Source organism: Schistocerca gregaria, chromosome 3 (assembly GCF_023897955.1).
Source record: "Schistocerca gregaria isolate iqSchGreg1 chromosome 3, iqSchGreg1.2, whole genome shotgun sequence".
Lineage (NCBI taxonomy): Eukaryota > Metazoa > Arthropoda > Insecta > Orthoptera > Acrididae > Schistocerca > Schistocerca gregaria.
In genome coordinates this window covers 194878606-194903680 of record NC_064922.1, presented here as the reverse complement: position 1 = coordinate 194903680, position 25075 = coordinate 194878606, and the positions used below count along the sequence as shown (strand labels likewise).

The 25075-nt window shown below is 37.8% G+C and overlaps 1 protein-coding gene across 7 annotated transcripts in view; it reads right to left on the bottom strand.

Moving 5' to 3' along the window:
• The window catches only part of LOC126353889 (cytoplasmic dynein 2 light intermediate chain 1), a 79227-nt gene that overhangs the window by 3639 nt on the left and 50513 nt on the right, over positions 1–25075 (bottom strand). For 6 of the 7 annotated variants that reach the window (XM_050003095.1, XM_050003097.1, XM_050003096.1 and 3 more), the window contains exon 7: positions 10034–10190. In XM_050003095.1, the coding sequence (XP_049859052.1) occupies positions 10034–10190 (157 nt within the window). Of the gene's footprint in view, positions 1–6752; positions 6858–10033; positions 10191–25075 lie in introns of all 7 variants that reach the window. The other variant, XR_007565228.1, reaches the window with a different exon arrangement.

Sequence of the window (25075 nt, the reverse complement as noted above, 5' to 3'; positions counted from 1 at the left end):
AAAATGTGATGTAGCTGTAAAATATCTCATACTATCAGACCATCTCTGTCAAATAACAACAGTAAAGTCAGGCATAGAATCATTCCCCAAACTATAAGCCTACAAACGACATCTATCAGAAATAAAAATAAAAGATTTTTCAAAAGAACTAGAAAAACAAAGCTGGGATGAAGTGTATTAGGAAACCAATGTGAATATGAAAGTCTCTAAATTCTCCATACTTTTTAAATTGAACTTTGAAAAGGCGTTTCCAAAAGTATGCTTGTATGCTTGTCTGTATCAACATCTCACAGAAACAGGTGGATAACAGCAGCTATTAAGAAGTCCTCCAAAACACTGAAACACCTAAGTTCCATGAAAAAGATTCGCAATGATCCAGAATTCCTAAATTTCTATCATAGATACAAAAAGATCTACAGGAAGGTGGTGATTGCAGCAAAAAAGTCATTTGATGACAAAATAATATATGTTGTTGTTGTTGTTGTCTTCAGTCCTGAGACTGGTTTGATGCAGCTCTCCATGCTACTCTATCCTGTGCAAGCTGCTTCATCTCCCAGTACCTACTGCAACCTACATCCTTCTGAATCTGCTTAGTGTACTCATCTCTCGGTCTCCCTCTACGATTTTTACCCTCCACGCTGCCCTCCAATGCTAAATTTGTGATCCCTTGATGCCTCAAAACATGTCCTACCAACCGATCCCTTCTTCTAGTCAAGTTGTGCCACAAACTTCTCTTCTCCCCAATCCTATTCAATACCTCCTCATTAGTTACGTGATCTATCCACCTTATCTTCAGTATTCTTCTGTAGCACCACATTTCGAAAGCTTCTATTCTCTTCTTGTCCAAACTAGTTATCGTCCATGTTTCACTTCCATACATGGCTACGCTCCAAACAAATACTTTCAGAAACGACTTCCTGATACATAAATCTATATTCGATGTTAACAAATTTCTCTTCTTCAGAAATGCTTTCCTTGCCATTGCCAGTCTACATTTTATATCCTCTCTACTTCGACCATCATCAGTTATTTTACTTCCTAAATAGCAAAACTCCTTTACTACTTTAAGTGTCTCATTTCCTAATCTAATTCCCTCAGCATCACCCGATTTAATTTGACTACATTCCATTATCCTCGTTTTGCTTTTGTTAATGTTCATCTTATATCCTCCTTTCAAGACACTGTCCATTCCGTTCAACTGCTCTTCCAAGTCCTTTGCCGTCTCTGACAGAATTACAATGTCATCGGCGAACCTCAAAGTTTTTACTTCGTCTCCATGAATTTTAATACCTATAATATATAGTGCAGAGAATAAAAGCAAACCAGTATGGGATGTTATAAAAAAAGGAAACAAGGAGAGGTAGACAAACAAAGAATAACATACTTGTAAGGGAGGGAGATAAAGTGAAAAATGATCCACAACACTTCAACACTTTGCAAACTATGTAAACAAGCATTTTTCAAGTATTGCAGAGAAGTTAGAGCAAAAATTCCCCCAAACACATACAACACCTGTAAATAATGTTGCACTAAATACAATGATGTTACTTCCAACCACAGAGAATGAAGTCAGTAAAACTGTTTAAAAAAAGGGTCAGTAGGCTTAGATGAAGTACCAATGTGTGTAATGAAACAATGCATAGGGATTATACAAGGCCCCTTAACAAATATAATAAATGATTCCTTCACTTCAGGGACATTTCCAGAGAGAGCAGGGGGGGGAAAAAAAAAAAAAAAAAAAAACCACCGGCAAGAGTTGTACCTTTGCTTAAGAAGGGTACTGCAGAACACATAGAAAATTACTGGCCCATTTCCTTGTTGTCACCATTTTCAAAAATAATAAAAGCAATTATGAAAGGCAGATTAATGAATTACCTTTACAATCTTTTAAGCGAATCACAGTTTGGTTTCCGAAGTGGTAAAAATAGAGTCAGCCATAGTAGAATTCACAAAAGTTGTACTTGATGCTCTTGATAAAGATAAGTGTGCCACAGGATATTTTTGGATCTTTCTAAGGTGTTTGATACTGTCGACCACAACATTCTATTAAATAAATTAGAAGCATTAAAAATAATAGGGGTAGCTAATCACTGGTTTCGATCATACCTTACAGACAGGGTACAAAGAGTAGAGATAACACATACTTCAAATAAATCGACTACTATCATCAGTGTGCAACATGCAGTGTCTTTTAGTTACATATTATTCATATGTACACTCAATTCTTAGCTATGGCATTCTTTTTTGGGTAACAAATGCACAAAATATCAACACAATTTTCAAACTCTCGAAAAGAGCTGTTGTTGTTGTGGTCTTCAGTCCTGAGACTGGTTTGATGCAGCTCTCCATGCTACCCTATACTGTGCAAGCTTCTTCATCTCCCAGTACCTACTACAACCTACAACCTTCTGAATCTGTTTAGTGTATTCATCTCTTGGTCTCCCTCTACGATTTTTACCCTCCAAGCTGCCAATGCTAAATTGGTGAACCCTTGATGCCTCAGAACATGTCCTACCAACCGATCTGTTCTTCTAGTTAAGTTGTGCCACAAACTTCTCTTCTCCCCAATCCTATTCAATACCTCCTCATTATTTATGTGATCTATCCATCTTATCTTCAGTATTCTTCTGTAGCACCACATTTCGAAAGCTTCTATTCTCTTCTTGTCCAAACTAGTAATCGTCCATGTTTCACTTCCATACATGGCTACACTCCAAACAAATACTTTCAGAAACGACTTCCTGATACATAAATCTATATTCGATGTTAACAAATTTCTCTTCTTCAGAAACGCTTTCCTTGGCATTGCCAGTCTACATTTTATATCCTCTCTACTTCGACCATCATCAGTTATTTTACTTCCTAAATAGCAAAACTCCTTTACTACTTTAAGTGTCTCATTTCCTAATCTAATTCCCTCAGCATCACCCGATTTAATTTGACTACATTCCATTATCCTCGTTTTGCTTTTGTTAATGTTCATCTTATACCCTCCTTTCATGACACTGTCCATTCGGCTCAACTGCTCTTCCAAGTCCTTTGCTGTCTCCGACAGAATCACAACGTCATCGGCGAACCTCAAAGTTTTTATTTCTTCTCCATGGATTTTAATACCTACTCCGAATTTTTCTTTTGTTTCCTTCACTGTCTGAATAATTTCTTTTATTTCATCATACATTTCTTCAATTTCTTCGTCATCTGCAGAGCTAGTTGGCATATAAACTTGTACTACTGTAGTAGGCATGGGCTTTGTGTCTATCTTGGCCACAATGATGCGTTCACTATGCTGTTTGCAGTAGCTTACCCGCACTCCTATTTTTTAATTCATTATTAAACTGACTCCTGCATTACCTTATTTGATTTTGTATTTATAACCCTGTATTCACCTGACCGGAAGTCTTGTTCCTGCTGCCATTGAACTTCACTAATTCCCACTATATCTAACTTCAACCTATCCATTCCCCTTTTTAAATTTTCTAACCTACCTGCCTGATTAAGGGATCTGACATTCCACGCTCTGATCCGTAGAACGCCAGAAAAGAGCTACAAGAATAATAGCCAAAAATACTAGTCGAGTTAAGATCTCTTTAAAATACTGGGGATTTTAACTGCTCCATACATTTACCAGTCAGTTGTACACATCAAAAATAACATTGGTAATTAATGCACACACTGCTCTGTCAATGACCATGCAACAAGAGATAGACTCAACCTACATTTACCAAGCAAAAATATATATAAAACTCAAAACAACATTTTCTTCAACGATTTATAAAACTTTACAATAAATTTCCAAAGGGGATTAAAGAAACTGCAAAAATACACTTATTTAAAAAGATAGCTACACAGTACCTGTTATGCAATACACTTCATACATTGAAGGATTACTTAGTTAAAACAAGAGTAGGGGTTTGATAAAAAAAAGTTATACAAATAAATAATGATAATAATTATAATAAAATATCCAACATTCCACATAACATCTTCACTTGATGTTTTGTTCCTTCTTTTTTTTCCTTTCTAGAAATACTTACCCCCAAGCTATGTATGTCACAATACTAACACCTCTTCCTCTTTCTGAGCTCAACATCTCACTCATTATGGAGGGATCCTCACTCAATTTTTCAGGATAGCAAATGAGAAGTTGCGATACAGAAAATGGCCCATACATGTGTGTGTGTGTGTGTGTGTGTGTGTGTGTGTGTGTGTGTGTGTGTGTGTGTGTGTGTGTAGTGAGTGAAGTGTTATGAAACAATGTGTGTATAGTGCGTGCAGTGACTTACAGTGAGATATGAGTAAACAATGTGGCATTAAAATATTTAATAAGTTATTTGTAAAAAAAGTATTGTATACCAGGAGTAAATCTAATGATTGTCTCTAACTAGAAGTCTGTAAATATATGTGTATATTAATTAGCTTATTTTAAATTGATCTAAATTTGTAAGTACTTTGACATGTCCTATATCCTTGTAAAAAGACATCTACGAATGAATAAAGCTGCTGCTACAACTACTACCACCACTACTATTACTACAATACAGTGGCTTGGCTTATGCTCATGCATAGTCATCTAAGAGCATTATCAAAACCTGAGCTACATTTGTGGAAAGCCACTAAAGTGTTAAAAGGAACTAAAGTTTCTGGTTATAAAGGTTCAGTTAAGATATGATTAATAAATGAAAGATATGATTAGTAAATTACCAGAAGCTTGAGCTGATTAATGCAACTTTCAGGGTCTGTTAATGACGTCAGTTCTAGATTCTGTAATTCTGGTTTTAGTAGTAGCACAACATCTTATTAAATCTACATCTATACTCTGCAAACCACTGTAAAGTGCTTGGCAGAGAGTACTTCCCCTGTAGAGCTTATTATGGATCTTCCCTTTCCACTTACATATGAAGAGTGAAGGAATGTGTTGTTGTTGTTGTCTTCAGTCCTGAGACTGGTTTGATGCAGCTCTCCATGCTACTCTATCCTGTGCAAGCTGCTTCATCTCCCAGTACCTACTGCAACCTACATCCTTCTGAATCTGCTTAGTGTACTCCTCTCTCGGTCTCCCTCTACGATTTTTACCCTCCACGCTGCCCTCCAATGCTAAATTTGTGATCCCTTGATGCCTCAAAACATGTCCTACCAACCGATCCCTTCTTCTAGTCAAGTTGTGCCACAAACTTCTCTTCTCCCCAATCCTATTCAATACCTCCTCATTATTTATGTGATCTATCCACCTTATCTTCAGTATTCTTCTGTAGCACCACATTTCGAAAGCTTCTATTCTCTTCTTGTCCAAACTAGTAATCGTCCATGTTTCACTTCCATACATGGCTACACTCCAAACAAATACTTTCAGAAACGACTTCCTGATACATAAATCTATATTCGATGTTAACAAATTTCTCTTCTTCAGAAACGCTTTCCTTGGCATTGCCAGTCTACATTTTATATCCTCTCTACTTCGACCATCATCAGTTATTTTACTTCCTAAATAGCAAAACTCCTTTACTACTTTAAGTGTCTCATTTCCTAATCTAATTCCCTCAGCATCACCCGATTTAATTTGACTACATTCCATTATCCTCGTTTTGCTTTTGTTAATGTTCATCTTATATCCTCCTTTCAAGACACTGTCCATTCCGTTCAACTGCTCTTCCAAGTCCTTTGCCGTCTCTGACAGAATTACAATGTCATCGGCGAACCTCAAAGTTTTTACTTCGTCTCCATGAATTTTAATACCTACTCCAAATTTTTCTTTTGTTTCCTTTACTGCTTGCTCAATATACAGATTGAATAACATCGGGGAGAGGCTACAACCCTGTCTCACTCCTTTCCCAACCACTGCTTCCCTTTCATGCCCCTCGACTCTTATTACTGCCATCTGGTTTCTGTACAAATTATAAATAGCCTTTCGCTCCCTGTATTTTACCCCTGCCACCTTTAGAATTTGAAAAAGAGTATTCCAGTCAACATTGTCAAAAGCTTTCTCTAAGTCTACAAATGCTAGAAACGTAGGTTTGCCTTTTCTGAAGGAATAGCTGCTTCAATTTTACTATACATGCTGTAATTAGTTTGACCTTGCCCTCATGGTCCCTATAGAGTGACACATTGGAAGTTGTAGTACATTCTTAGACCTGTCACTTAACAGTTTTCGTAACTCTTTAAGTAGACTTAAAGGATAGTTGACGATTATGTTCAAATGTCTATCAGCTCAGGTTTTTCAGCATATCCATCATGCTCTCCCAAGGGTTAAACAAACTTCTGACCGTACATGCTGTCTTTGTTTGCGTACATTAAATATCCCCTGAGACTCATATTTGGAATAGGCTTCACACACGTGAACAAATTCTATATTATATTTGTAAGTAATCTTCTTTGCAGACTGATTTCATTTTTCCAGTATCATACCAATGAACCAAAGTCTGGACCTGCACTCCTGATCCTATGTGATCGTTCCATTTCATATCCATAAAAAATGTTACAACCAGATATTTGTATGAGTTGACTGATGTCAACTGTGTCTTGCTGATATTGTAGTCATAGGATATTATATTTTTATTTCCTTTTTGTGAAGTTAACAATTTTGTATTTCTGAAGAATTAAAGTGAATTGTGTGTCTTTGCACTACTTTGAAACTTTATCAATATCTCATTAAATATATGTGTAGATTTTTTTCAAACAGAATCTCGTAATATATGGCTTCATCATTTGAAAAAAATTCTGAGGTTGCTATTAATACTGTCTGTCAGGTTACTTACATAAAACAAACAGCAAGGGTCTTGATGCACTTCACTGTGGCATGCTTCAAGTTACTTCTACATCTGCCAATGACTCCCCATCCAAGATAAGATGTTGTGTCATACCTGGGAAGAAATCCTCAACTAAGCCACAAATTTTGTTTGTGAGCTTCAAGATCACTGGCAAAAATACATAGGACCAAGCAACTAATTTGCACTCCTTGTTCAATGTGTCCCAATGAGTTTGTTTGAAATGCAATAAGGAAATATGCTGTTTTTTCTAGCTGCAAGTAGAATATCTGTATCAGGTTTTCAGTGCTTCAGGAGTCCACCACAATCTGCATCATGTAGAGGCTACATAAAACCTATCGGCCCACAGATATGCCAAACAACTCAAATCCACCTTAGGTCCACTGAACTATTACAAAAAATTCATTCCTCATGTGGCAGATACATCAAACCACTACCTCATCTCATTTTCAAGAATGTTAAGGGACAATGATCCTGTGCTTCCAATATGTATTTTCAAGAGCTCAAACATGCCCTATTACATCTGACTTGGCTCATGGGATATGACCATTGCAAGCACCCAATGTTGGTGGCAGATGCCCCTGATTATAGCTTGGGGCTGTTCTTTCTGACAAAGACAGAGTTGAGTCATATGAAAACCAACTTTCCTTACATGTATGTGAATACCCCATTAGATTTACAAGATGTTAAGGTCGGTACAGCAAAATGAAATTCAGTTTGAAAGGAAGATACAGCTATCATTTTTGCAGTGAAGAAATTTCACAATTATGTGTAAGGATGCCAATTTATTCTGTTAACATGTCGTGAGCCTTTGTTAGCACTATTCAATGCTCATGCCCAATGCCTGCAGAAATGGGCACCATCCCTCTCAGGGAATCACTATGACACCTGATATAGGTCCACAGCACAACAAGCCATCGTGGACACCCTATCACATCTCTCAGTAGGTCAAAACACCGAGTTTGATGCTGCTGCTGAAGTCTACTTTCATACTGATACAGAAGCCAAGGCAGCAGTGGCCAGCTTACCCCTTGACACCGCAGTCACTGGAGGACCCAGTCCTTTGAGAAGTTACGCAATTGGTGGAGAATGGTTGGCCAGGGGATCACAAGACTCCTGAACATCCTGATGTTGAGACCTATTGGTATCACCAATGTGAGTTGTTCATTCACAGTGGTGTCCTTATGCTCCAAGGAGATAATAACCACACCATAGTGGCCATTACGCAAGTGCTCCAACAATCTTGACATTACTTCATGGTCATTGTGGTATGATTCTCATCAAAAAACAAAGATATAGAATACATGGTTGCAGCATGCAAAAAAGTCAAAGCAAGCAGGCAACACTTTCTTTCTTGGTCTGACATGACATACCTGCAGTGTTTCATTCATCTAGATTTCGCAGGACCCTTTCTGTACTATCCTTGGTTGATCACAACAGATGCCAGCATAAATTTTCCACATGTTTCACAGATGCACTCAACATCATCAATGTGCAGAAAACAGCACAACCTTGTACCACCTCACTTCCAACAGAGTGGCAGAGACATTTGTCCACACTTTTAAACTCAACTGGTGAAGCTACACCAACATCATGATCTCAAAAGAGTGCTCAACCATTTCTTGTCGCCTACTGCTCCTCTCCACAGGATGGATCCAGCCCAGCTGAAAAACTTATTGGTCGGTTGCACAATCACAACTGTCTATTATACTCCAACCACTCCCACCCTCCCCATCCAGAGTTTGTGTCAACATATTTATATGCTTCAGGATGCAGTCTGGGCACTAGTTTTTTGCAAGGGGTTGCAACAATGGGTACCTGTTCATGTCACATGCTTTTTGGGCAGAGCAATGGCTGAAGTCCAACTGTCGGACGGCTCCTGCTGCTGAAAGCATATCAATAAGCTATGTCCTTGCAGCTGCAAGTGGCAATGGGAAATGATTTACAGATCTTTTGTAGTTTCCCGTTAATGTTCACGATTTCAGTACTAACACATGATTTTTCTATTAAATCATGCCTCGTGGAATAGCCACAACAAAGAAGATAATTTGTGGCTTATTTTGAAGTTTATCTTTCAAACCCTCATTGTCCACCTACTTTCTTTACAGTGAATGTTAATTGCACGAGCTATCACAATACACTTGCTTCCAGATTTAAAGTAGTTTTCACTTGTTTTTTAGAATCAGATAAAAGCAAGCCTGATTTGACAGTTCCAGTTATGCCAAATCTTTGTTGAGCATTACACAATATTTTGGTGATTCCCCTATCACGATTGTCTGCAAAAAAATGTATTTTGCATTTTGCTTTCAGTATGTGGTTACATGTATGATTGACTTTTGCATCCACTCTTATTCGAGATTTCTCTCTACTTTCCCAATCACCAGTTTTTCTTGTCATTCCTCTTCCTTCTGATTTAGAATCTTCATGTTCAAGAATATCAGATTTGTTCTCTGTTTGTAACACTAATTTCTCTGTTCTTCACCCTAAATGAGCAGAGTTCTTAGGCTTAATATATCTCTCCTGTTGGTTTCTGTCCTGCACACATTCTTCAATGTAGAGTTGTGTTCATACTATTTAATATTCCGCAAATAATTTTCTTTTACTGAAACTTCTTTTCTGAGTATTTCTACCAAAGATTCTTCCAAAACAGCATTAAGTTTCATGTTCACAATTTGTTGATGGTTACAGTCTGGTAAACCACATTCACACAACAGATTTATCATATTTAAATTCACCAAACATGACAGGTGAGCCCACAAAGTGCCACTGGGCACATTCTAACAACTTTTATCACTGTTTTTGCGCAAGCTATACAGTTTAAGTTAGTTAGATTTGGAAATTTAGCAGAGTAATTTACTACTATGTCTATATGCGACACCCTCTTGAAATTTTTGTACATGACTGTCTGTCATGTGATAGTGTCATATCTACTTATTGTTTTGTATTATTGTGGAATTCATGATATAAGCATAAAAAATGAAACTGAGGAGCTGTATTACATTACTTCCCATAGAACTATGAGTATGAAAGTATACACAATTTTTTCTCTGTACCTAACACAAGATAGTTTGGTATCAATTATTTATATTTAACTCTTATTCAAGTAATAATATCTAAATGTGAGCTAACATTATGCATGCACATACACTCTCACCTATCACACTGCTCTCTCTCTCTCTCTCTCTCTCTCTCTCTCTCTCTCTCTCTCTCACACACACACACACACACACACACACACACACACACACACATACACACAATGTGATCTATACCTGTGGAAAGTGAGTTGTGAAACTGTGTTTCCATCTCTCCAGAGCTGAACCAGCCCCTTTCTGAGGGAATGAGCCAAACCCTCTTCCTATTTGCTCCATTGAATCCGATCCAGCAGGTATCAATAATGGGTTATTATAATCTTGTGAAATGCCTTTTCTGTGAAATAATTACATCCAAAGATAATACAATATTAACTTCAGGTTTATAATAGTTGCTACATGATTTTTATATCTGAGGATATATTATCAAATACAATGGACAAAAATGTAAATTAACTGTGTATTTGTGACTAAAGCACCTTTTCATAAATATCTGGAATAAAAGTATTGCAGTAAGAAGCGTTAAACCACAGATGGAAAAACCACTCATCAAATCTCAAGTTTTTGCAACTTATAAAGCATCAGGGGGAAAAGGGAATAGATAAAATCTAAAGGAAACAAGTAAATCCTTGATTCAATGAAAGATCATGCCAATGCTGTATTGGGAGAAACAAATGCTAAATGGTAAGAAAAATAAAGAATAATAAATTCTAAAGGAGTTACTTAGATGAAACAGAACCACCAACAACCTGCGGGTAGTGGGCTCATTTGTAATTTGGCTGCATTTAACCAAAGGCACTCTGGAATTTTGGATCTGAGCACATTTTCTTGTTAAACTCATAAATATCTGTGACTATGGCAATCTTGTGTCTGCTACATCATATGTGATGCATTTGCCTTGAATTTCACATTATTTAGATGTATCTTACATTTTAGCATCTTAAGAAATAAACGAGCAAGAATTTATGCTCTAAATGCCATTACCAATTCAGATCCCTGTTTCATGCTTAAAAACTGATAGTACATTTACTTTTCTAGCAATCAGGCCAAATTAACAGATGACATCTAATTCTGTCAGCAGCAGGAAGAACTTTTAATACCCTTCACTGATGCTGCAACTGTCAAGGAAGTAATTAATTTATCAGAGATGTGTCTAAAATAATTTCACTATCTACGGAAGTTTAAAAATAATGCCCCTATTACTGGTAAGAGGGTGGTTAAAATAAAATTCTGGGATTATAAAATTGTACAGCACAAAAGATAAACAATCACCAACATATCTTTTACTGTATCATTCAAAAACACATAAAGTTTTCTATCTATTTTCATACATTTGATGTGAGCACCATTAATAGTTCCAGAAAAGTCCAGAAAACATAGTCAGTGTTGAGTGAAGCAACTTTGGAAAATAGTATTTCAGTTGCAGCTACAATTTTATATTGTATCTAGTTAACATCAGTAATTTGTTCACTATAATATTATATCTGATATATTTCCTAGAAGAAATGGCTAGAAATATAAGCTTTATACTTTGTAGAAGCCACAGGATTGCATCACCTCATCCAATCCATGAGTTACAGAGCTTCACACTTGAGAGACACATACACACACTTAGGAAGAAATCCAGAGATGCTCCACCCTGTATTAAAACAATTTCATTCCAAATCTTTAATTTATTGGAAAGTAAACTCAGTAAACATCTTCAGTTATGGTGCTTGTTGCTTAGAAGAGAAACTAAATAACAATAACATGGGGCAGGTCATAACAGACACTCACTTTTTGGGGAAAAAATAGTGTAATGATGGGGTTCTGCTGGTTGGTATGATTACTAAATGTGGCAATTAAGCAAACTGATACAGAGATGTCAAATGCCAAATCATAAGTGAAAAGCATATGGTGCAATAAAGTTTCACCATCATCGCCAAGTTTTTCCAGTATAAAACTTACAAATTCAACTTGCTTACAGACACAAAACCAAAAAAATATTGTGAAGAAATTTTGAATGATACTTTTTGTAATAGATAATTATATATTTCAATAGGCAATTGACTCTATAACATAAGACTGCCATACACTATGTGATCAAAAGCATCCAGACACCTGGCTGAAAATGACTCACAAGTTTGCGGCGCCCTCCAAGGGTAATGCTGGAATTCAATATGGTGTTGGCCCACCCGTAGCCCTAATGACAGATTCCACTCTTGCAGACATATGTTCAGTCAGGTGCTGGAAGGTTTCTTGGGGAATGGCAGTCCATGGTTCATTGAGTTCTGCACTGAAGATAGGTATCAATGTTGATCAGTGTGGTGTGGCACGAAGTTGGCATTTCAAAGCATTCCAAAGGTGTTCTATAGGATACAGGTCAGGACTCTGTGCAGCCTAGTCCATTACAGTGATGTTATTGTTGTCTAACATCTACACCACAGGCTGTGCATTATGAACTGGTGCTCGATCATGTTGAAAGACACAATCGACATCCCCAAACTGCTCTTCAACAGTGGGAAGCAAGAATGTGCTTAAAACATCAATGTAGGCCTGTGCTGTGATAGTGCAATGCAAAACAACAAGAGGTGCAGGCCCCCTCCATGAAAAGCATGGTCACACCATAATACCACCACCTCCGAATTTTACTGTTGGCACTACAAACGCTGGCAGATGATGTTCACCAGGCATTCGCCATACCACACGCTGCCATCAGATTGCCACATTGTGTACTGTGATTTGTCACTCCGCACAACATTTTTCCACTGTTCAATCATCCAATGTTTACACTCCTTACTCCAAGTGAGGCATCATCTGGCATTTACCAGTGTTATGGGTGGCTTATGAGCAGCTGCTCAACCATGAAATCCAAGTTCTCTCACTTCCCGGCAACCTGTCATAGTACTTGCAGTGGATCCTGATGCAGTTTGGAATTCCTGTGGGATGGTCTGAATAGATGTCTGCCTATTACACATTACAACTTTTCACTATCACATCAGAAAGAGTGGATCTAGGGATGTTAAGGAGTGTGGAAATCTCACATACAGATGTATGACACAAGTAACACACAATCACCAGACAACGTTTGAAGTCCGTGAGTTCCGCGGAGTGCCCCATTCTGCTCTCTCACGACGTCTAATGACTAGTGAGGTTGCCAATATGGAGTACCTGGAAGTAGGTGGCAGCACAATGCACCTAATACGAAAAACCAATGTTTTTGGGGGTGTCCAGATACTTTAGATCACACAGTGTGTGCACCCGCCATTTTCATTAGAAGTGCTTGGATGTGATGGTGATGTTCCTTTTGTTATACATTCAGTTTCTTTGCACTGGTTTGACAATCACTTCAATCCTTTATCATCTGGAACCTTTTCTCCTGGATGTACAAGATAGACGAGAAGCCCCCATACCTCTGTAACCCCTGTTTACTATAAAATGTTGTTATGAAGTTTGGTAGATATGTTACTTATCAATTGTTGGAATCAATTGTTGGAATTCGCGTTTACATGTTTTCCCAGTGGAGTTTTAATTTATAGTCATGGCAGATGTGAGCACTCACAGATGCACTACTGAGGAGCACTTAGTGACAACTGTGTTGATGCATGAACAACACTTCTGGATTGGGAAAGATGTGCTTATGTATTTGGCAGTGTTAAAGAAAGACCACAGAGTGGAAGGAAGAAGACACGAGAAGAAACATGTTGCAGTGTCTCTGCTTCAGTTGAACAATCTCCTATGTAGTCAACACACAACCACACTTTGGAACTTGGTATACCAATGACAATAATTTGAGATCACATGAAAGAAGACCTTGTGGTTAGACCTTTATGACTGATGTTCATAAACAAGTTATTGGATACAGATCAGAATGGGCACATTTAGCATTTACTGAAACTCAATTTCCAAATGCAGTGAACCATGCCAAAGTTATGTTTTCAGATGAATGTGTCATTTATTGTAGATCACGTGGCAGAAATATTGTTGTCTTGGCCAAAGAGAATCCTCGTTAGCCAGTCGAGTTAGAAAGGAATCACCTCACGTGATGATTTGGGCAGCAATCTCACCACAACATCTGCTTGATTGTACTGTACTTTTTTATGTGTCAGTTCCTTAGCTGAGGTCTCTGTCACATGCTCATATAGGGACACTCATATGAAGCAACACCAATTTGAAGAAAGCATCAATATTAGAATTTGTGTGGCAAGGACAGGAATGGTGTTGATGTAAGGTTTCACATCAATTCATGGTTTAAGTTCACAGCCTCTCCAAAATCTCATGGAGTGAGGGTATGTGACACTTTCATTAGCATCACCCTGCAGCCAGACAACTACCGCGAGTTTTGGTGTTCTCGTAAAGATAAGTCATTTTAGAATATAAAAACATTTAGTTTAGTACTGATTACATGGTAAATAGGTGTATTAGTGTGCCTTTTAAGCGTACCATTAAAGGTTTCATTTTTCTGTACGTAATATATCAGAAAATGCGAAAAGATTGTACAGTCGGGTTACAGTCGTATTTTCTGTTTACGTTTTGCCGCAGCAAATCTATAGAATTTCATTTTGTGGTTCTTTGCTCTCTCCCGCAATTTAACTGTAGCGTACCTCTTTATTATTTAACTCACATTTCCGGAAAGTGGTGTAAAGTTTAAGTTGTTGTTTCAGAAACTTTGCACTGTTCTTTTGTTTACACATAGTGGCATATAGGCCAAATTTGAGGAATCACATTTTAGAGTTTATCTGTAATTTAACTGACTTATTCTTAATAAAATATTACGTCTGTCATGAGTGAAAAGTGCTTGACTTGCCGTAGAACAGTTAGGTCAGGGCTTTGGTGTGACGTGTGCTGTAGTTTTTTCGATGTGGGTGACTGTAGTGGTGTGGTAACAGGGGAAGTAAATGAGACTCATCAGTGGTTTGTAGGATATGTAATAGAGATAGGAAGATACTACAACAAGAGGGGAAAATTGCCGCCTTTCAGGCTGAGTTAGACAAGGCCAGGGGAGATCTTGACAGGTTAAGGAGGGAGAAGGGTAAAGATAGGTGGGAAGTGGCAACAGGCAACAGGAGGAACAGGCCTAGAACTTTGTCTGACAGCTTTGTGGTGAATGTGGAAAATGGATATGACCTGTTGCTTCAGTTAGAAGCTGGTGAGCCTCAAGCAGCTGCAAGTGTAGAAACAGGGCACAACAAACTTTCAGCAGCAAATTGAAAAGTAACAATGTAGGGTAATCAGTAAAGAGAAAGAAAGTGTTGTTTTTAGGTAGTTCCCAGGATGAACTAGGATCAGAATACCAGGTTACCAATTATTTTTAAACCTAGTGCTGATCCGATGCAGGTGACAAGAGGATTTAGGATCACTTTGCAAAGATTTCACTGTGGTTATAGTGGGTAGGCCAGGATAGTATTGACAGAGACCCTGGGTACAGTATAGAGTGTGACCTGACAAGCATCAAGGCATACTAATGTTGAGTTTGTATCTGTTCTTGAGCACCACGACCAACCTCGTTTGAACTCTTCTGTCAAGAGAGTTAATTTGGAGTTGGAATGGCTACTTATGTCGAGTGCAGGGTCACACATTGATGTGGTTCCTGTTGACTCTCTCAATAGGTGGTATTATACTAGGGATGGCATTCACCTTAACAGGAAAGAGAAGGGTAAACTGATTGGGAAAATAGCAGGAAAGTTAAAGGGGGGAGGCACTGTCATGAGTGATAAAATACCAGTGGTTTTAGGGTTCATAAAAGACCCTTTCTTAGGGTAGGGAGGGCAGGAAGAAACCAAACTTTAATAGAGGTTAGGACTGAGACAAACCTTCAGTTTCAGAAAGAAACCGAAAACCATAATTCTAGCTTATTACATCAGTATAAACAACTATTGGTGAAGAAATTTCAGCAATCAGCAGAAATTTCAAACCTACCCAATTTTAACTCAGTCAATGTGAAATGTCAGCTATCTTTATTGCATCAAAATATTTGAGAACTGAGAAATAAAAGTAATTAATTAATTATCTGCATAGATGAATTAGAGTCCTCAAACCCACCTGACATAATCTGCCTCTCTGAACATCATGTGGCCACTGGTATAGAACTTTTAAGTGTTACAGGATTTAGGTTAGCATCTCACTTTTGTAAAGGAGAAATGGAGAAAGGAGGAATTGCCACATTCATCAGGAACTGTCATAAATTTAAAAACATACACATTCATAAATTTTGCCTAGAACAGCATATGGAAGCATGTGCAACAGAAGTAGAAAAAATCCTCCATAATATTAAGTGTATATTGAGCACCTGCAGGTAACTTTAATCTGTTCATAAACCACCTTGAAGCTGCACTGGCCCATTTAACAACCGAAAACAAAGAAATAGTGGTTGCTCACAATTTCAATGTAGATTTCCTGAAAGACTCTCCCAATAAGAACTTATTTTAGTTAGTAACACTATCATTCAACTTAATTCCAACTGTAAAGTTCCCCACTAGGGTAGCCAATTGCTCACAAACAGCTGTTGATAATATCTTTATAGAAAAGCCCAATGAACAAAATTATATTACAAAAACAATAGTCAACAGCCTCTCAGACCATGACATGCAGTTCCTTCTGTTAAATGTTAATGCTCAACTGGATATATAATCTCTTAAATCTGAGCTCAGAATGGTAATCAATGTGCCAAAAATTGATTATTTTAGGACACTCCTCGGAGAAATTCACTGGGCTGATGTTTACAGTGCTCATGGCATGAAGGAAAAGTTATATTTTTCATATTTTGCTAATAAAGTGCTTACCTTATTTGAACACTGTTTTCCCCCAACACTAACCAAGGTTACAGCAAAGTCTACAAAGAAGCCATGGATTGCTCAAGGAATAGAGGTATCTTGTAAAACAAAAAGAAAACTGTATCTGTCAATCCGAAACAGTTCTGATGTTGATGCTGTAGCACATTACAAGAAATCCTGCAAAATATTAAAGACTGTAATATGGACAACAAAGCAAATATATTACAAGGAAAAGATAGTCATGTCAGATAACGAAACAAATACAATATGGGATATAGTGAAAGAAGAGACTGGTAGAACCAGACATGAAGACAGACAAATAGCATTAAGAGTAAATGATACATTGGTGACAGATGTGCATGGTGTTAAAGAACTTTTTAACAAACATTTTATAACTGTAACTGAAAATGTTGAGTTGTCAGGTTCTGTAGCTGCTGCTAGTAATTTCCATAATATGAATTTGAGCCTCACTACCCCAGCAGAAGTAATGTCCATCATGAAATCTTTAAAATCAAAAACATCTAGTAGGCATGGTGAAATATTAACAAAGTTAATTATAGAATGTGATTCTGAGTTAAGTAACATATTAAGCTATCTGTGTAACCAGTCATTTATCAGTGGAATATTTCCAGAATGGTTGAAATATGCTGAAGTTAAGCAACTGTTTAAGAGGGGAGATAAAGAAATAATATCAAATTTCTGACCAATTTCACCTTTGCCAGCATTCTAAAAAAATTTAGAAAAAGTAATGTACAATCGACTTTATAACCACTTTATCGCAACTAACATACAGTCAAAGTCACAGTTTGGATTTCTAAAAGGTTCTGATATTGAGAAGGCTATCTACTCTTACAGTGAAAATGTACTTGATTCATTAGACAAAAAATTGCAGGCAATTGGTATATTTTGTGATCTGTCAAAGGCATCTGACTGTGTAAATCACAGTATCCTTCTAAGTAAATTAGAATATTATGGTCTAATAGGAAATTCTCCAAAATGGTTCAACTCTTATGTCTCTTCCAGGAAACAAAGGGTGTTACTAGGAAAGAGACAGGTATTAAGCTATCAGGCATCATCCAACTGGGAACTAATTACATGTGGAGTCCCACAAGGTTCCACCTTAGGGCCCCTCATTTTTTTCTTGTATATATCAATGACCTTTCATCAGTCACATTACCAGATGCCAAGTTCATTTTGTTTGCCAATGATACAAACATTGCAATAAATAACAAATCAAGTATAGTCTTAGAAAGATCGGCTATTAAAATATTTGTGGACATTATTCACTGGTTCCTAGCCAATTCTTTGTCACTAAACATTGAAAAAACATACTACATGCAGTTCACAACTTGTAAAGGGTGTTCAACGAGTATATGCCTAACATACGATGACAAGCAGATAGAAGAAGTGGACAATGTTAAATTCTTCGGATTACAGATTGATAATAAATTCAGCTGGGAGGAGCACAACAATGCACAGCAATGTGAATTGTGTCAGACATAGGGAATATAAAAATGAAAAAACTGGCATACTATGCTTGCTTACTTTCATTCCATAATGTCATATGGGATTATTTTTTGGGGTACTTCATCAGGCCAAGTTAAAGTTTTCCAAGCTCAAAAATGTGCAGTAAGAGTTATATGTGGTGTGAAACATTGAAAAAACATACTACATGCAGTTCACAACTTGTAAAGGGTGTCCAACGAGTATATGCCTAACATACGATGACAAGCAGATAGAAGAAGTGGACAATGTTAAATTCTTCGGATTACAGATTGATAATAAATTCAGCTGGGAGGAGCACAACACAGAACCGCTGAAGAGTCTTAAGAAATCTCTATTTGCAATGTGAATTGTGTCAGACATAGGGAATATAAAAATGAAAAAACTGGCATACTATGCTTGCTTACTTTCATTCCATAATGTCATATGGGATTATTTTTTGGGGTACTTCATCAGGCCAAGTTAAAGTTTTCCAAGCTCAAAAATGTGCAGTAAGAGTTATATGTGGTGTGAACTCAAGAACATCCTGCAGAAGCCTGTTTAGGGAACTAGGGATACTACGGTAACTACTGCTTCTCGATATATTTTTTCCTTAATGAAATTTGTCATTAAAAATATACCACTTTTTCAAACCAACAGCTCAATTCATGGGATCAATACTAGAAATAAGAATAATCTTCACAAGGATTTAAAGTCACTTATTTTTGTACAAAAAGGTGTGTATTATTCAGGAACACACAATTTCAGTAACTTGCCAGCAGCCATAAAAAACTTAACAACCAACGAAATTCAGTTTAAGAGAAGCCTAAAGGATTTATTGGTAGCCAACTCCTTCTACTCCATTGATGAATTTCTCAGTAGAACCAACTGATTTATAAAAATTAAGTGTGTGTGTGTGTGTGTGTGTTGTGTGTGTGTGTGTGTGTGTGTGTGTGTGTGTGAGTACAATCTAACTTCTGTAACGTTTCAATGCAGTAATGTGTTCATTGTAAATAAGTATTGCAGTAGTTCTATTACATGTTTGTTATCTTATAGATAAAAAAAATTATTTTAAATTCAGTGCATTAGTGTTTGTAAAATGATTCTTTCATATAGTGCTCATTTAAAAAAATGACTATCATTCCACTTGGGACCTGTGGAAGGTACATTAGCTTATTTGTTTCAATTGTAAACATCTGTCATGTATTATTGTTTTTCTGCCAAGATCTACATCATGGAGGACCTACTCACTACAGATCAATTGGAATGAAAGTAAAGCTAATTTAATCTAATCTAATCTCCGGTGGGGATGTTACAGACCTCTTTATGCTATGCAGTCCCAGATTTCAACCCCCACCCCAACAATAAATAAACAAAAATATGAAACACAATATTTAACTGGTTACAAATTTATTAGAGTCATTAAGCATTTTCGATTTAGGCAGTTGGAACACATTGGAGACAGCCCAGCTAGCAGTGTCATATGACTATTACAAGACATATTGCACATTCCCTTACAGGATGGTATAAAACAAAGGTCACTTACCTATCCAAAGCATACTAGAAAAGACATCTAGTAAGTGGAGGGAAAATGTACATTATTTAACTCAAATTAAAAACAATAATTATACTTGTAAGTTTCAGATTTCATAATGTAATAACATTAAACTAATATACACCACCACCACCATCACCACCACCACCAACACCACAACCATCAACTCAGCCATTTACAACCACAGCAGGCCAAAGGACTCTTCCAGACTTCTCTGTGCAATATGGTCTTCAGTTACAGATAAAAGGCTCCTAAAAGTTTTCTAAGGTAATCTATTCAGCTTTTACTTGGTCATTACCTAGGCCTTTCATTACCTCTTAGAATCCAACAATAAAGTTCCCTGCTCATTTTCACTTTCTTTGCAATCATATTTATGTCTTTCACTCCTATCTATTCCCTGATTCATAAGTTTATTATCTTGTTTCCCCCAAGTATTTACCATCAATCAGCTCTCCATTAGTCATTGAATAACCCTCTGTTTTTGAATGGCTTTCACACAGAAAGTTAATGTCTCACTGTCTTAAATAAAAATTGGTGACACAATGAATTTCACTTTTCCATGGACCTTGACGTCTAGGAAGCCTTTGACCAGCACCATATCTATGTCTACTAAACAATACACATTCATATGGAATAAATGACTGAATTTAAAGCTCCCTCTGAATATAAGTACGTCATTCTTTTCATATTCTTTATCATATTGTCGCAGTAGAAGCTGAGTAGCACAGTCACCATGGTGTAGTGGTTAAGATACTAGACTGTTGCATGGAGGGTTGTGAGTTCGAAATTCACCTGAGATGTAAAGAACAAGATGTGGGTGCAGGACGACATAGGTCACCATCACCACAAGCTAGCTGCTGGAGGAGACACTCCCCAACATGCCGATCAAGGTCACCATCGCCTTTGTTTAGAAGCTCCAGCCACTCACCTAGCTGCCGCAACCTGGAAAACTAAAATGTGCGACCTTCCTTGGAGGTGAGGCCGCTGGAGAGAAAAATCCTCCGCCACTGATCACTTACAAAAATGATAGGAAACTACGTTGATATCCTCATGGATAGCTGATGAGCCCAAGCTCTTGTGGACTCTGGAGCATCATATTCAGTCATTTCGGAGTAGTACAATCACCAGTTGCAGAAATCCACATTCGTCAACAACAAAACATCACTGCTGAAGGTGGCTAATGGGAAATACGTAAAACCTACAGGAAGATGTGTCACTTGTGTGGGTATAAGGGACCATACACAGCCCACAGAATTCATCGTCTTACAAGAGTGTAGTCATGACGTCATTCTCAGATGGGACTTTTTGAAAGCTTCTCAGGCAATTATAGACTGTGGTTGCTCAAATATTATGCTAGATGAGATGAGATACTGTGGACACTAAGATGCGCATCTGAGTAGGTAGAGATTATGTGTGGTGGATGAAGTGACCATTCCTTCCGTCAGTGCTAGAAAGGCAACTGTCATGTGTCATGCCATGCAGCAACCCAGTGATCTTGTAGTAGAATATAAGAGAAGCATACCAGTGAAGAATAACTTAATCATCCCAGTCTCTGTCGTCTTGTTTAAAAATGGATTCAGTGAATTGTGGGTAGTTAATAGTCGCTGAGAACTGCAGATCCTTCCAAGATGCATGTGCATAGCAAACGCTGAGCCTTTAATTGTCAAACAGCTGAGTGTCATAGAAACCTCCCACGCTGAGTCTGTGGGCGAAATTGATGCTACTGCTATGAGACAAGATCTTCTAGCTTGAGTATCACCAGATCTCACTAAGGAACAACAGAAGAAGCTACTTGCCATTCTTCAAGAGTTCTCTGAATGCTTCAATCCACAGGTGAAGAGCAAATTAGACAAGCTGATGGTGAAACACCGGATTAGCACTGGAGACCATCAACCAGTAAGCCAGAGAGCATACAGTGTGACAGCAACGGAATGTCGAATAATTCACAAGGTAGAGAAAATTATGAAGAATGACATCATTCAGCCAGCGGAGCCCAGGGTCATCAGCAGTGGTTTTCGTCAAGAAGAAGGATGGCAGTTGTCACTTTTGGGTCGATTACAGGAAGCTTAATAAGATAACTAAAAAGAATGTTTACCCACTTCCATGAATTGACGATACATTAGATTGTCTGAAGTGTGCAAAGTTTTTCTCATCCATGGACATGTACGTGGGATACTGGCAAATCGAAGTAGATGAGGCTGATCATGAGAAAACTACATTCATCACTCCTGAGGGCCTGTATGAGTTTAAGGAAAGGATTACTATCTTTTGGTTCAAAAACTCGATTTTTTTTATTGCATTTTTGGATCCATAAAAGTGTTTAGAATCCACCCCTAAAACAGTTTCTCTGAATACGGAATGGAAATGTTTGTTATTTGCGGTTGAACAAAAAAAAAAGCACCTGCCTGAAATCGGCCTTTTTCACACACCAGTTTTTTTTAGAATTTCTACTCTGTAGCCGTGAAAAATTATTCTATTTGCTTGCCCACGACTAAAACTGATAAAATGATCAAGAAGCTTACGATGTACTATGGCTTGGCAATTTGACGGCATATCAATTCGCTGGAACAGATGAAGAAGGTATTTTGGGCAACATACTTCCACAAGTGTTCGACAGATGACCACCCACAACAACAAAATTGTCCAGCTGGTGAAACTAGTTGGTGCAAGTGGTGCATTGCAGAGGCTACCAGACATCTGGATGAACACCAACACGACCAGCCACTCTCCAAAGAAGTTCAAAAAGTGATTCATCCAATCTACGGGGCTCTTTCAGAGGACAAGTTATTGTACCAGTGCTTGGGAGGAAACACACAAAATTCAAATGAAAGTTTCAACGCGTGTGTTTGGAACTTAGCTCTCCAAGCATTTGCATTCTGGTGCAAAGACTGTGGAGATTGCAACTTTCCTGCCAGTGAGCAGCTTTAACAAAGGGTATTCAGCAAATCTGAAGACTATGACAATGACGGACGTCACTCTGGGAATCTATTCGACACAGTTCGCCAAGCATTCGCCGCTTGTCACTGGCCGTATGAGCGACTCTGGAGCAATGCAGGATGGACCAGATCAAGCAGAACGCCCTCTATGAGGAAGAGGAAGGGCTAGTTTATGGACCCGGAATAGCAGATTGAACGTAAGTTGCATAATATTGCATTTATATGTAGTCAAAAATTCAAACGCTTTTTCTCTAAATGACTTTTTTTATCATGTGGTATGGTAACTTCAAATCTACTGAACCGATTGGCATGATTCTTTGTTTCTGATGAAGCTGACTAAATTGTCTAGGAGTTGTACCACTTTTATTCCGCTCCATCAACTACAAATATTTTTATTTGTCCGACGAAGTCGAAAAATCGATGAAAAAAACCTTTTTTTTTTTTTCAAATGGCTGCCATTTTTTTTCCTATGGTCCAAATAACTTAAGCAAGGTAAAACTCCTAAAGAATCTCGTATACTTCGCTAACGTCAAATCAATATTGATTTCAGATGAGCCAGTTGATCTGTGACATACCGCACGTTGAGGTCTACATCGATATTTTGTTGCATTCTGAAGGCACTTCTGTCTTTGGGCTTCAACATTTCTAGTCGAAAAAATTCGAATTTGTAGAGGAAATACCAATAAACATTTTGACCAAATTTGACACTGATATCTATAACACATCCCGAGAAAAAAATTCTCAAAGATCATGCTTTTTTCAGGCCAAAGACAGTAAACCTCCCCTTAAGGTAATGCCATTTGGTTTGTGTAATGCTCCAGCAACTTTTGAACAGACGATGGATAATCTTCTTAGTCACATGAAGTGGACGATGTGTCTTTGTTATTTAGATGACATTATAGTGTTCTCAGAGACATTTGATGAACACGTAAAAAGACTGAGGGCCATTTTAAGTGTCTCCAACAAGGCGGACTGAAGCTTAATACAAGAAAGTGTATCTTTGGAGCAAAAGAAATCAAAATACTTGGACACTTTGTGTAAAAAAAAAAAAAAAAAAAAAAAGCGTATGGCCAGACCTATAAAAGTTGAGATCTATAACAGAATTTAATATTCTGAAAAGTGTTAAAGATGTGAGAAGCTTCCTTGGATTATGTTCTTATTACTGTCGTTTTATCAAAGACTTTTGTATTAAAGCCAGGCCACTCTAAGAGTTCTAAAAAGCCGATGCTAAAATTATCTGGGGTGGTGCTCAACAAGAGTCTTTTGATGTGCAGCGAAAAGCTCTGACGACTGACCCTGTACTTGGTCTGTATAATGAGAGAGCACCTACCGAAGTACACACAGGTGCCAGTGGGTATGGGATGGGTGCTGTCCTGGTACAAATTTCGAATGGAAAAAAGAAGGTTATAGCCTATGCTTCTAGGACACTTAAAAAAATCCAAGACAAACTACTCAACTACAGAAAGATAATGTGCAAATTTCAACAGTATCTCTATGGAAGGCCATTCACAGTTGTAACAGACCATCATTCACTTTGTTGGTTGACAGGTCTTAAGAATACAACAGGACGACTCGCCAGGTGGGCACTACATCTTCAAAAGTATGATATTACCATAGTGTACAAAAGTGAAAGAAAACACCAAGATGCCAACTGTCTCTCAAGAAAACCCGTGCAAAACTATCCTGACTTTGATAAATACAGTTACTGTCTCGCTGCACTCCAGGATCTCTCTGCTGAGCAGAAGGAGGATGCCAAATATCTCAAATTATGCTTACCTTAAAACGGGCAGAGGGCGTGAAAGGACAATTTAGGGTAGTTAATGGATTACTTTGCAAGAAAATCTTTGTGATTCCTAAACAATGCGCTTAGATGTTCTACAGAAATTCCATGACACAATTGAAGCCGGACATTTAGGATTTATTAAGACATACGATAGTATCCGCAAGAGATTTTTCTGGCCAGGTTTATTTAGGAGTGTCTGTCACTATGCATTGCACTGTCGAGATTGCCAGAGGAGAAAGACAGTTCCTAGAAATCACCTGGCCGACTCATACCAATTCCACCAGCCGAAATGCCTTTCCAGTGTGTTGGGATTGACCTCCTCAGACGATTTCCAATGTCAGCTAGTGGCAATAGATGGATTATTGTTTGAAGTGATTATTTGACACACTATACCATTACTAAAGCCGTGAAAACAGCTGAAGCATTCAAGGTAGCCAAATTCATCAGGGAAGACATTGTATTAAAACACGATGCCCCATGGTCATTAATTACAGATCAAGGGAAAGTTTTTCTATCGAATCTTGTGACAGAGATAAACCGTTAGTGCAACATTACTCGTCACATGACGACTGCCTACCATCCGTAAACTAACGGGCTTACTGAACACCTTAATAAGATCTTGGCCGACATGCTATCAATGTTCACTAGTGTTGAGCAGAGCAACTGGGGTGAGGTGCTACCTTTCGTGACGTTTGCACACCGCCAAACAAGACA